General features: G+C 38.4%; 1 protein-coding gene across 2 annotated transcripts in view; it reads left to right on the forward strand.

The window, feature by feature from the left end:
* OCLN (occludin) overlaps nucleotides 1-6,409 on the forward strand; it is a 37,910-nt gene extending 31,501 nt beyond the window's left edge. For both annotated transcript variants that reach the window (XM_072992620.2, XM_072992619.2), the window contains exons 8-9: nucleotides 2,400-2,441; nucleotides 4,451-6,409. In XM_072992620.2, the coding sequence (XP_072848721.2) occupies nucleotides 2,400-2,441; nucleotides 4,451-4,552 (144 nt within the window). In that variant the 3' untranslated portion in view covers nucleotides 4,553-6,409. The remainder of the gene's footprint in view (nucleotides 1-2,399; nucleotides 2,442-4,450) is intronic.
* The last annotated feature ends 7,453 nt before the right edge of the window (nucleotides 6,410-13,862 follow it).

The raw sequence follows: 13,862 nt of genomic DNA on the forward strand, positions 1-13,862 counted from the left end.
TTTGCTTTGGTAAATGCTCTGAGAGAAGAGAAGAAGGTAACGGGGAAGGTGGACCAGTTCTGTGGGCTGGCAGAGACGGGTTCATGTTCTTGACAGTCCTGACCATTCCAGTTATGAGAAAATGTTACTGAGGATGTTGGGCTTTAGAAAAGTGTAAAATTAATTCCCACATGTTCTCAGTTGTACTTTCAAAACATGTAAATGAGCTTCCAGATATTTTCAAAAATACAAAGCTTGCTAATAATCAGGAACGAAGTACTATACTGTATTTAATATGGGATTTTAATTAAAAAAAATAAAATAAAGAGGAAAAAGAGGGAGGCAGTAATTCTTTGTCTATTGCCATTTAAAAGCAGCAGCTGAGAAAGTATGTTGTAGATCATAATCAATGCCATATTGTTCCACTTGTTTATTTCCCTTTGTCTAGTTAGTTCAAAACTAGTCCCTTTAAGAAGGGAAGTATGATACATTTTTATATAGAAGGATAAAAATACAGTTCAATCTAATAACTAACAAACACTTCTTCATGTTACTTGAGACTTTGGGTGTGATCATATGGAGAAACAGATTAAAATTTTCCAGGGATTGCATGAGGCATGGGGAAATGTGCTCCAGGCCAGCGATCCCCAACTGTTTTGGGGCCGTAGACTGGCGGGGGGAGCAAGCTCCATGCACGGGGGGGCGTGTCACGCTCACGTGATGGGCATGTGGGGACATGGAGATCCATATCTGCAGCCCAGTTCTGGCAAGCCCACGGAGCGACACCAGGCGACGGACTGGGGGTTGACAATCCCTGCTCTAGGTTAACCCCAGTCTGTGCCCAAGCTGGACCTTTTTAGTCCAGCTGTATGGTTTCTACTTTTGGGGGCAGGGCTGGAGCAATTCCCTTCAGACAGAAGGATTACTTTAAAGGAAATTATTCCTGTTAAAGCAATGCTTTGCAGCCATCTGATTGCAACCTCAGATGATTACATAGTTTCAGAGCAAGTGGGGAGGCTGGTCATACATCAGCTATTAATCTCTAGATCCTATTCTCCCTGACCACTGACCAGGGCTGATGATACAAGAAGTCTTACAATGTCTGGAGAGCCGCAACCTGCCTGCTTTGGAGGAAGTTCAGTCCTCAAAGGAATGCTTTAATCTAGTTCAGGCTACAAATAATCCAAATGTTGGTAATTAGCAACATGGAAGGTATTTGATGATGTTTTTGATTATGTCTGTTGAGGAAATTCCATGTGCTTGCCTTCAGGGTTTGCTACTTTGTCTTTCTGGATAATCTACAATTAAGTCATTGGGTAACCCATTACAACCTTACCTGCTTTGGGTTGAGCTTTCCAATGTAACCTAGACACTGATGGAGGAAGATGTTTTTCCTTTCTTGTTCAAATCTTTGTCCTTTGATTAAATGTAGACACTTTGCGTCTTATGGTCAAGCAACTGAGATTTCCATAGTTGTCTTCCCTAGCTCAGGTGCCTCACTGTCTTCAGCTGTTTGTTTTACTTTAACCTAATCACTATTTCCCCCCTTGTTTTGTTTGCCCTATAAAGCAATTGATGAACCTCTTGAACCACTGCAAATGAGCAATAAGGAAGCTGATTTATACTGGATCAGATTATTGGCCTGTTCGTTCTTTCATTCATATTTTTGGTTGGGGCTTATTTCCTGTTTTATGCTTGTTTAGGTCATTGGAACATTGTCTTAGACTGATCCAGTACATTGTTCCACTGGTGACATTAGCAGTCTTCCAAGGTTTCAAACAGGGATCTTTCCCAGTCCTACTTGGAGATCCTGGTCCTTAACCAAGAGTCATCTGAACAGAAATTCAGCACTCTAGTAACAACCTGTGTTAAATTAATTAAGCTTTGGGCTAAATTTTGAACCATGACCCCTCTCAAATAGTATATGGCCTCCGATTCCTATGTGTGAGGAATTGTGATGGATAGGACAACTTCTGGAAATGCCCACAGGCTTGCACACACATACCCCTGCCTGTACCTTGGAGGGCTGCAGCTCTTTAAAAAGGCTTATTTTCATTGAAAAAGCTCCCACATGCTCTCAAATGGCTCTCCAGATTTTTTTTAAATGACAAAATATTTGGGAATGGTCTTGGGGTCAGGGAAACTGGGGCCCCCACCAAACATGGTAGAATTGCCTGTCAGACCTCCTGGAATGCTGAAGGGGAGGTTTCTGAGCCAACAAGCTTTTAAAAATGTCAGGGTGTGGGCACCTTCTGGCCATGTGCAGGCTGCTGGCCACCCTTTCCCCATCCTTTTATTAGGTATACTGTATAATAGTCCGTATCAGAACATTTATATGCTCTTAATAATTTGGCCTGTTTCATTCTCCTTTAGATTTTGGATAATGTTTGTTGTCTAATTTGAACTACTTTGCCTTGTAGGTGGCTGCTGAAGAATACAACAGACTGAAGGATATCAAAGCAGTAAGTAGCTTAGATGTTGCTTAAGACATCTAAGTATAAACAAATATTTTTCCTGTTTTTCAAGGGTGTGCAATGTAATCCACCCTGAAAACTGCACAGCTTGATTGTTTCTGGCTTCCAGTGTCTGACTTTCCCCCTTCTCTTTTAAAAAAAAAACATGTTTACTGTTTATTTAACTTTAAACCTTAACTTTATCATTATATCCATAGTTCAGCCTTGTTAGATACACAAGAATAAAATAAAAGCAGAGTCAATTGAAATTTATTTATTTATTCAATTTTTATATCACCCATCTAGCAAATTGCTACTCTGGGTGGTGTACAGCAGAAATAAAAGCACAGTTTATATAAGACAAATTATAATACACTAAGCCTCCTCTCCAAGACGGACAGGTAGCAAACCACCACTCCTGCCCTAATCGATGTACAAAGCATCACTTCTTCCTCCTCTAATTCAATTAGTTGAAAAGAGCCTCCCCAAAAGCTTCCTTCAAAAGCTCTTTTTTAAAAAGGCACAGAGGGGGAAAGTGTCTGGCAAGTTCCTATAGGAGCATCGCATTCCACAAAGAAGCCACTATAGCTGAGAAGGCCCAGCTTATGGTTGACATTTTTCAGGCCTCTTGAGGTCAAGATGTGGTCGGATGGCCAGTTGAATGTGACAGAAGATCTCAAACCATTTAGGGCTTTATGTGATCAAACCAGCTGCTTAAACCTGGCACAGAAGCAGAGCGGTAACCAATGCAGACGAGCCAGAATTGGGGGTTATACAGTCAAATTTCTCCACCCTGACAATCAGTCTGGCTCCCATATTTTGGACCTCTTGAAGCTTCTGTATCCGCTTCAGGGGGAAGTCCCATGTAGAGTGTGTTACAGTAGTCAATTTTTTGAGACTACCATTGCATTGACCAATAAGGGGAGCAGATCGGTGACTTGCCAAAGTTAGAAAAAAGCAGCACATGTCACAGTGGAGACATGATTTTATCTGGTCAGCACTGGATCTAAAATAGTGCCCAAGCTGTGCATCTGATCCATGAACAGAAGGGTAAATTTATCAGGTCTTGGGGAAATATCCCCCATGCAAGTTGATGGACCCCCAGCAACATGGTCTGCATCTTGTCTGGATTCAGCCTCAGTCTTTTCTTCCTAGTCCAGTCCAGTCCTGCAGCCAGGAACCCCCTCAAGGCACTGGATGGCAACCGTTGCAATTACAACCACATTTAATTACAATCAAATTGAAGCAACCTGACATTCAGGTTACAGTTGAGTTGAGAATTCCTAATCTACATGTTTTTCTCTTCGGATTGTATAAATTTATTTAAGAGTTCATACTTCATAAAAGGGAGAAGGAATAAGCAGGAGTAGCTCATACTACTGCTCAGGCTGAATGGGCAACATTCAAGCCCCTCTTCAGCCTGACTCTGCTTTTCTTCTTTCCCTTTGAGCTGGAGGGAGATGGAGGGGGGGGGGTCTTGCTTGAGGTAGGCATTTCATATACCTGGCAAGCTCAGAGCCAACACATGCTTCTGCTTCTCCTTTGGCTTCAAGGTGCTGGAGGGCAGAACTGAAATTCTTCCCTAAATAGGGTTTCAGTCTCTCTTCCTGGGGTTGTTGCCACACACAAAAGGAAATGTTTTTTTGATGCTATGAATGTGCCTCCTGGCTGGGATCCAGTTATAGATGCATAGAAAGGACAGAAGAGAACCACACACACACTGCAAGTGTGTCAGTGATGTTTTGGTTGAGCAATTCCAGGGGGGGTGGGGCATCTGTTCTTCTGATGGCTCTGCAGTTTCTTTCTTTGAAAAGTACGGCATTGTGTGCCCTCCCCTGCACGTTCTTTTCATCAAAATGGGACTTGTGCATGTATATGACTTTGTGCACATCCTACATATTTATCATCTGGAAACTTTGCACACTAAAGTATTAGTCACTGTCACAATCTAGTGTTTGTAACCTTGGATGTAATTTATTTCCCTTGAATACTAACCTTACTTCATATTTTGCATTCAGTCAGGGGACTATAAGAACCGAAAAGCGCACTGCAAGACGCTAAAGAGTAAATTATCGCACATCAAACAGATGGTCAGTGATTATGACAGACGGAAATTGTAACAAGAAGGAAGAAAATCAGTCTGTGTGTCTAAATAAGTTACTTCTCATGAAAGTGGTATGTGATTGTGTTGGACCAGAGGTGACGAGAGAGCCTTTAAAAAAAATGTACTTCATCATTAGAACAGTTGTACCATTTTACTATGATATATGGACTTTGGTGCACAACATATATAGAGGGGTCTCTTGCAGTTTCTTTGAGTCAAGGAATTTCACCATTCTGTACATAAGGTTTTCTTATTTTAATATGTAGTTGATGTCCTGTCCTTATGTCTCCCTTCTCTGTTGTGACTTGTGTTCCATTTTCTTCAGTATGCTGCAATGTTATTTTAAAATGTTATGCTTGTGTCTTCACACCTGAATCCACCCAGTCCATTCCTAAAGTGTTTTTTTAGCACATTCTGTCCTTTCCAATGTCATTCCTAATGTAGGCTGGTGTTGCCTTTCCTGTGCCATTCATAGTGTAGGCTGGGTGCTTTATCCGAAAGGATCACCTCCCTCCCATCCTTGTTTTCAAAATACAGGAAGCAATTTTCTCCAACTAGGCTGGCCACCTCTAAAGGTCAGAGAAATAGAAATTGCATTTTAATTGCATAAAATGTCTAAATGCAGCCAATGTGGGTCATCCACTACATGATATCATTAGTGACAATGTGAAACTGAATGTGAATATACTGTATCTTATTTTTGAGAATCTTAATTTGTATTTTAGATTACATTTTTGTTGTGTAAATGTAACATTGAGGAACAATATATTTTTGACCTGAATATCCTGTATTTATTGACTATGGATGTTCTTGTGAGTTTTGTCTAAAGGGGTAGGGGGCAGAGGAGTCAAAGTATGACCCTCCAATTGTTGTCAGACTGCAGTTTCTGCAGCACCATACAAAATATACACTGGTGATGAATTTTGGGCACTGCAGTCCAGCAGTTACAAGAAATGGGCCCCCCACTTTGCTCTAATCTGGGACGGTGACAAATCTGCACAAACTTATCAGAGCATAAGATAGTGGGGCTGCCTTATGGGTAAGGATGTACAGGATTCAGCTGAAGATGATTAACCATGGTCAATTTGATTTTTTCTAATTTGCCAAAAAAAATCTAGACTAATCTGCAATAAAATAGATTTGCTGTGGCCAAAGAAAACTGAAAGCAAAGTAGAGACAGATGTTTTTACAAAAAATGTTGATACTTGTTTTAAATGACAATGTTTAACAAAAGCACAAAATCTACTAGGAAAAGAGCAATAGTGAAATCTAACCTTTGACTTTATTGCACTCCAATGCTTTATCAAGGCCAGGCCATACCACTCTTCGTAACATGAATTTATTGCTAATTGAATGGCCATCAATGCTGGAACTGACTAGGGCGGGCAGCATGTTCTTCTAAATGATGCTGTTCAGCTGGTATGTGAGCCCTAGTAGATGCAGTCAATGGGTTAGAGCCATACTTATGTTTAAAGCAGACCTAGTAAAATTATTAATTGATTTCCAGGGGCCAAAATCTTGTTGCTGTTTCCCATATATGGAAGTGAAATTTTGGCAGTTTCACAGCTTAATTGACAAGGTGCATAAGTGGGCAAGTGACTTAGATGAAACTGGTTGCCCTGATTTCCCTTCTGTGCATGGGAAAAGGCCACCACACTTGGGTCAGCAAGGCTATTCTAAAGGTGACTTAGCCTGGATACAGTATCCTCTTTGTGAGAATTTTGGTAAAAGAACTTTCCTAAAAGTGAGATCAACAAGAACGGAAAATGTATTTTTATAAAATGTTGAACTGGAATGCAATAACTGTGTACATACAGGATGGCTTTTATTTTTTATGATACATCAATAAAATTATTTCAACATTTGTGTATTACTTTAGATTATTGGTTTGGATTTATTTACATTTATCGCATGCTTCGCTGTTAAGTCTTGAGGAGCTACTAAAGTACATACACTTTTAGAGGGATAAAGTTAATGTATCATAGCAAAAACAAGCAAGTCTTCAGGCACTTGAAAGATCAAAAGGTATATTGTAATGAGCTTTTACTGACTAGAGTCTTGTCATCAGATGCATCTGAAATGCAAATGTCAGGCTAGAGAAAATAACTAAATCAACTCCACACAAATGACTGGATTTGTTCAGAAATTATGAGCTGCTTTTAAAATACAGTAATGTAAAATCCTAAGTATAACTCAACAAAGTACCTTATGGAGTTGGACTTTGGCATGTGGTATAGTCTTGACTATGAGGGAGGACCTGATTATGCACCTCCCATGTTAACAAAAGGCTGAGACATAAGAGTCAGCCTTGGATATGTAATAATGTTGATCTTGGTGCCTGATCTATAGCCATGGTATTTATACAGAGACATTTCTAGAAAGGATCAAGGAGGTTTGTGTAACCCCACTATTTTCTGTGAACATAGCGGGTGACTGGAGAGATCCCTCTCTGGTGGGGCCACATGTCGAATGCCCTTTCAGGAAGGCTTTTCTTCCCTAGCAGCAGACAATGTCTTTCCCATGTGCCCCTTTTTTCAGCATGCTAGCTAGTTAGATTTGACTTTTATTGTTCTCTTTCTATTTTTTATTCTTTTATTGCTGTACTGTGCTTTTGCATGGTGGTTGTTTATACAGTTTTTTATGATTTTGAGAAATGCCCTGAGAGCTTGCTTGTAGAAGCTTAGTACAGTATGTATAACTTGTAAATAAGAGCATTTTACATAAGCTTGGATGAGGGGCTTCAGAAGGCCTTACACATACTATTTATTCTTGATAAATAGTATCCTAAACAGATAGTAGGTGATATGCTAAAAGGCTAAAGAACATATTCTACTTTCATATATTTCTGTTAAGAACTCTGATAATTCTGAGATACGTACTCTCTGCCTTTTGATTTTACCTTTATAATACTAAAAACTTTTTTAGGATGAAAGTAAAACATTCTACTTCCTCTTTTTTATTCTTAAAAGTATATTTCTAATATCTTTTTTATGCTGTTGTATTTTGGATTAAAAAATGATGCAATTTCTTGCCAGTAACTTTAATAGTTGCATGATAATTTAAACCTCTATATATTTTGAAATATTTTTGGAACATCTTAAGTATAGTGCCTGCAACTTAATTTTAGTCTTCATACATATTTTAAGCATTTGTACCTATAGCTTTTTTTCATTATTGTAAGAACTGACTTTTATGGCTGAAGTAACATGCCTATAACTTCACAAATATTACATTTTCTGGAATATTTTTAATGCATAGGGAACATAATATTGCAGTTTTCAGTTTCTGGTAGAATTCTCTATTTGCTACACAGTAGAAGTACAGAGATCTACAGAGGATAATAGCTATGAGTTACCAAATCCACCTCTTTCTAATTGAAAGGTAAAGTCTCAATAACTCTTAAGATATGAGACATCCATAGGAGAAATAATTAAAAAAATTTTTTTTACTTTGTTGTTTAGTTGTTTAGTCATGTCCGACTCTTCGTGACCCCATGGACCAGAGCACACCAGGCCCTCCTGTCTTCCACTGCCTCCCGGAGTTTGGTCAAATTCATGTTGATAGCTTCAATGACACTGTCCAACCATCTCGTCCTCTGTCATCCCCTTCCCCTCTTGCTCTCACACTTTCCCAACACCAGGGTCTTTTCCAGGGAGTCTTCTCATGAGATGGCCAAAGTATTGGAGACTCAGCTTCAGGATCTGTCCTTCCAGGAAGAACTCAGGGTTGATTGCCTTTAAAATGGATAGGTTTGTTCTCCTTCCAGTCCAGGGGACTCTCAAGAGCCTCCTCCAGCACCACAATTCAAAAGCATCCATTCTTTGGTGGTCAGCCTTCTTTATGGTCCAGCTGTCACTTCCATACATCGCTACTGAAAAAACCATAGCTTTGACTATGCAGACCTTTGTCGGCAAGGTGATGTCTCTGCTTTTTAAGATGCTGACTAGGTTTGTCATCGCTTTCCTCCCAAGAAGCAGGCATGCTTTAAATTTTGTGGCTGCTGTCACCATCTACAGTGATCATAGAGCCCAAGAAAGTAAAATCTGTCACTGCCTCCATATCTTCCCCTTCTATTTGCCAGGAGGTGATGGGGCCAGAGGCCCTGATCTTGGTTTTTTTTTTTTTTTTTTTTTTTTTGATGTTGAGCTTCAGACCATTTTTTTTTTTGCACTCTCCACTTTCACCCTTATTAAGAGGTTCTTTAATTCCTCCTCACTTTCTGCCATCAGAGTAGCATCATCTGCATATCCGAGGTTGTTGATATTTCTCCTGGCAATCTTAATTCCGGCTTGGGATTCATCCAGTCCAGTCTTTCACAAAATGTATTCTGCATATAAGTTAAATAAGTAGGGAGACAATATACAGCCTTGTCATACTCCTTTCCCACTTTTGAAACAATCAGTTGTTCCATATCCAGTTCTAACTGTTGCTTCCTGTCCCACATATAGATTTCTCAGGAGGTAGATAAGGTGGTCAGGCACTCCCATTTCTTTAAGAACGTGCCGTAGTTTGCTGTGGTCCACACAGTCAAAGGCTTTTGCGTAGTCAATGAAGTAGAAGTAGATGTTTTTCTGGAACTCTCTGGCTTGCTTCATAATCCAGCGCATGTTAGCAATTTGGTCTCTAGTTCCTCTTTTTTTACTTAGTTACTTGTAATTACAGACTTGATTATACTGCTTTCTTTATTTGCACACGTACTAGCGACCAACTGAACAGATCACCAACCAACAAAAGAACACTCATCAGAGAGATGGGTCTCTCTTTGAATTTCAAAAGCTGTAAGGAATGATTGGTTAGTGCTGGTTGGACAGTCAATCACCCTATTCCAGGGATGTCCCTTGCAGTCACTTGAAAGTACAGACAGCATGTGACGTTGTCAATAAAACCTAAATACATAAAAGCAGTGTGGATAAATACAGCTTGTAGAAATAGGCAAGCTGATTTTGCCTGGGATCAATTTTCGAGTAGAATGAATACAACGAGGATATCTAAAGGACTTACTTCAACTATGAGGGAAGCATCTTCTGAAGAGGGGAACAACATTTAGACAATGAAACACCTTGAACTTTGATATGAATGATAAGATCATCTGATCTAGCACTAAAAATTCCGTCCTTAAAACGAATAAATGTCAGCTGTGATGAACCAGACTCAAAACTACCAAAAAATATTGTAAAATTTTATAGTGCTCTGAGGTTATTCTTTGGGTGTTGTACACTTGAACTTGACTAGGGGATGAAAGCTTAATAACAAATTCTGGAATATTTGAAGTATCTTCTGGACTGTTTAACCACAAATGAAAGCATGTTTTTAAAAGAGACAAGATTAATTTGTGAAATAATAGGTGAAGAAATGAAAAGGTAGGTAGCTGCAAGTCATAGCCATGATTTATGCTAACATGAGCCTCTTTGTTCAAAAGGCAACTATCTAAATCCAGCTGCTAACATCCTATAGAATAAACTCATTGACTCAATATGATTTATATAAATGTTGACAACATTCAGCAATTGGTCCAAAGGGTCTCTTCTTGCTGGAGCTAGCAACTGGATGGAGGCCTGTGTATTTCTACCACTTGCAGAGAGAAAATAACGAGAGGAAGTATGTGGGCTTCCTGGCTGTATTCTTCTGGCCCTGCTAGAAATGGGATTGGTTTCATTGAATGAGGAAGCTCTTATGTAAGCAGCCTTGGGCATGTTTTATTGCTGGTTCCAGCCCACACCGTGCTCTGCCACCTGCCCAGAAAACTGAAACAAGGAATAGGTAAGTTTCTCCCTGGAGCTGTTGGAGAAACTGAGAACAGGCTCTTGCGTAAGAATGAAAAATCTATTAGAGAAGGTTTATGTTAAACAACATGTTATTTTATGTCAGCAGGTAGGTAACACTATAATGGTTGAATTTTGTATTTGGAAATACTGTAGTATGATTTCATTTACTTATTTTTCCAAATTTATATTCTGTTAAAATTATCAGGATAGCCGATATTGATTGTAATAATAAATTCTGCATTATTACATATAACAAAAATAATTACAAATTTCAATGAGCAGTCAAATATTTGAACTCATAGTAGCCAAAATTAATATTAAGGATTAATATTAAGGAATAATACTGTTAAGAATATTCAGGGTAGGGATTATCGCAAGAAGCTGCTGGAAGAAGATGCTAAGGCACAGCCAGTAAGACATAAATTATCTCAATTACCTTTGAGAACAGCATGACCAAAATCACACTGTATATTTTGCCTAATACAAACATCAGCATCCACACAAAATTATTTCTGCCAGGCACTGGCACAAAGTTGTATGCAAGCAAAGTAAGTTTTTTTATTTGCTTTGGTGAAAGCTGCGAATATATCTGTATCAATGGGCCCAAATGAAATAGCTGCTGCTGTGATAACAAAAATAAAAAACTGGAAATTAATAAAACTACAAATGTGTGTACAGCACTTCTGAATGATAAACTGACCTAAGATCTGTCACTTTGTATCTTTCAAGATATTATGCACCGTTGAAAAAAGTATTTGGCCAAGGGTATCAAGGAATTTGGAAAGCTTCCAGTTATTCAGTGGATTGTGTTTGTTGACTGTCTTTACCAACAGAGCAACTTCTAACATGGCAGTTGTTAACAAAATGTAAACAGTTGAGCTGCCCTACCCCATGGGAAAGATGTTTTAATAACAGGGAAAAAAGTAATGCAAATACTCCTCACCCAGTTTCAAAAGAAGAAAACTGTGGGTGTGAACTCATGAACCAAACCCAAGATTTAATAATTCGAGTGATGCAAAAATATTTATGTTCTTTGCTGGGAGGAATAAGGTATCTCTGGAATCAACACTAAAGCTCATATCTGTGAAGATGCTCAGTCACCCAGGTGAGGTTATCTGAAAGTTGAGTCATGGCAACTGGACTTCTTCCTTATTAAGTTGAAACATTATGCTATTCATAATACATAGGAGCATGACAAATAGGAGACAGATTGCATCTAAGGCCTCCACCCCTGTTGAGTGAAGGGTTTCTATATGCACATGTATGGCCTCTCTGACCCCTCTCTCTCTCAAACCACCTATTCTCTCAGTTCAAAATTAGTACATCTTGATCATCAAATTAGTGTCCTTTGTGTCCTTCAAATGAAGGAACACTGCTGGTTGTAGTCCTGAGCCATTGCCCCTTCTGTGCTGGGTCATTCTCCTGTTTAGTGGCTGTTTGGCTTCTCCAATGTAGAGTTCCAAACATTCCTCTTTGCATCGGACTGCAACTCTTCTTAGACTGAAGAAGCTATTTGGATGAACAGTGAAACATTTCCACTTAATAAGGAAAAAGTCCAGTTGCCATGACTCAACTTCCAGACAGTATTAAAGCTATACAAATAAATTGTTAGGTGTTAATATTTTAAGCCATTTTACTTACACCTACTTGTAGCAGAGGGATGTATAATTTTTGCAAATATGCATTATAAACACCTTGAGCAAATGTATAGTACAGCTATAATAAGGGTAGTAAAAAGTTTGATTTATCGCACATGCATCAAGTCCCAAGTATTAAATGGGACTGAACATTTAAATGGTTATAACTTTACAGGGATGTGTATGTGAGATAACTTGGTGTTATAATAAAGATGGGCCATTATAGGCAGCAGATTACACTCACGAGTTCTTAATGAAAAAAATAATGCTTTGTTAAAATACAGTGAATACTGATATTAATGGAATTGTGTCAAAACAGTACTACTTATAGACAACTGATTCTGCAATTCTTCAAACTCTTTTCTGATCAACTCAGAAGAAGCAACTAAGAATGGAGAAATCTTTTTCTTCTGCAACACTTTTTAAAGAGTAGCACTTGAGATATCATTCCAATGACTCAGTGATACAACATGTAATTTAGTACGTGTGGAGTGTGTGTGTGAGAGAAATATGACAGATGTCTAATCTAAAGAATCTCTTGAACATTTAGAAGCAGAAACCTTTTTGAAGCTGGCAGCCAAATTCCAGTGTGGAAGGGTCTTGTATTTTACATTCCAACAGTGTAAAAACAGACTCAAGAGGGACAGAAGTAATGGCACAGTAGGTTGGACCATAAGTATTTCTTAAGTTTGGCCATTATTCCACCATATAAAGCAGAACATAACGCATAACTAAATTTTATGTGTGCCTGCTAAGAGTCAAGCACCAATGCGACAGCAAAAGTGTGCTGCTTACATACCACCCCGCAGGGCTTAAAGTACAGTACTCTCTGAAAGGTTTGCAATTTAATTACACAGGTGACATAACCTGCCCCCCCTCCACAAACTGAGTACTCAGTTTACCGACTTCAGAAGAACAGAAGGTTGAATTTATTAAATTAAACAGTCGGAAAGTAATTATCATTAAGTGAAATGGTTCAAAAGGAGTGGGGGGCATTTTGTAAGAAAAAACACAAGTCATACACACTGATATAACTAATGATGTCTGGTAAGAAGGATACAGCATTGTATGTCAATTCTGTGTGAACATCAGATGTCAGGCCAGTCCTAGACATGGATATTCTGAAAGTACTGTTCAGACAATTCCTCTAAAATAGCACTTTGTGGCTTCACTAGATATTTCAGCAAAACAACACTTACCTCTGTTTAGTTTCTTTCCGTATTTATTCACTTTCAGGAAGCTGAAGAAAATACAAGGCACAGGAAATTCCAGAGTTATTCAATACTATGCCTTACTTATTGATTTGATTTATATCCCATCTTGAGGTCAATGCTGTGTCAAGATGGCTACCTAGTCAATTTTGTATACTATGTTGAATATGACTGTATTTCCACTTAACAGTGGATATAAAAAGTTTACACACCCCTGTTAAAATGTCAAGATCATTTTAGAAATTTTCCCACCTTTAATGAGACCTATGAACTGTACAACTCAGTTGAACAACAAACTGAAATCTTTTAGGTGGAGGGAAGTAAAAATAAAAAGTTCTAAAATGATTTATCTTTGTCTAATTTTTTTTTACATCACAGACACATGATATTTTAACAGGGGTGTGTAAATTTTTTATATCCACTGTTAAGTGGAAATACAGTCATATTCAACATAGTGTACAAAACTGACTAGGTAACCATCTTGACCCAGCATTGTGTGCGTAACAGGGGTGTGTAAATTTTTATATCCACTGTAAATTATAGTAGTATTTTCTAATTGTGATGATATTCAAATATAGTAGTTTAAATTAACATATTCTAATTCATTGTAAATATTTTCTATTTTGGAGATGCCTGTCCTCCTTGTTGGGGATGGAATGGAAAATTAAATAAACAATAAATAAAGCAATAAATAACAAAGCATGACAAATTTA

This window comes from Pogona vitticeps, chromosome 2, assembly GCF_051106095.1.
Source record: "Pogona vitticeps strain Pit_001003342236 chromosome 2, PviZW2.1, whole genome shotgun sequence".
Lineage (NCBI taxonomy): Eukaryota > Metazoa > Chordata > Lepidosauria > Squamata > Agamidae > Pogona > Pogona vitticeps.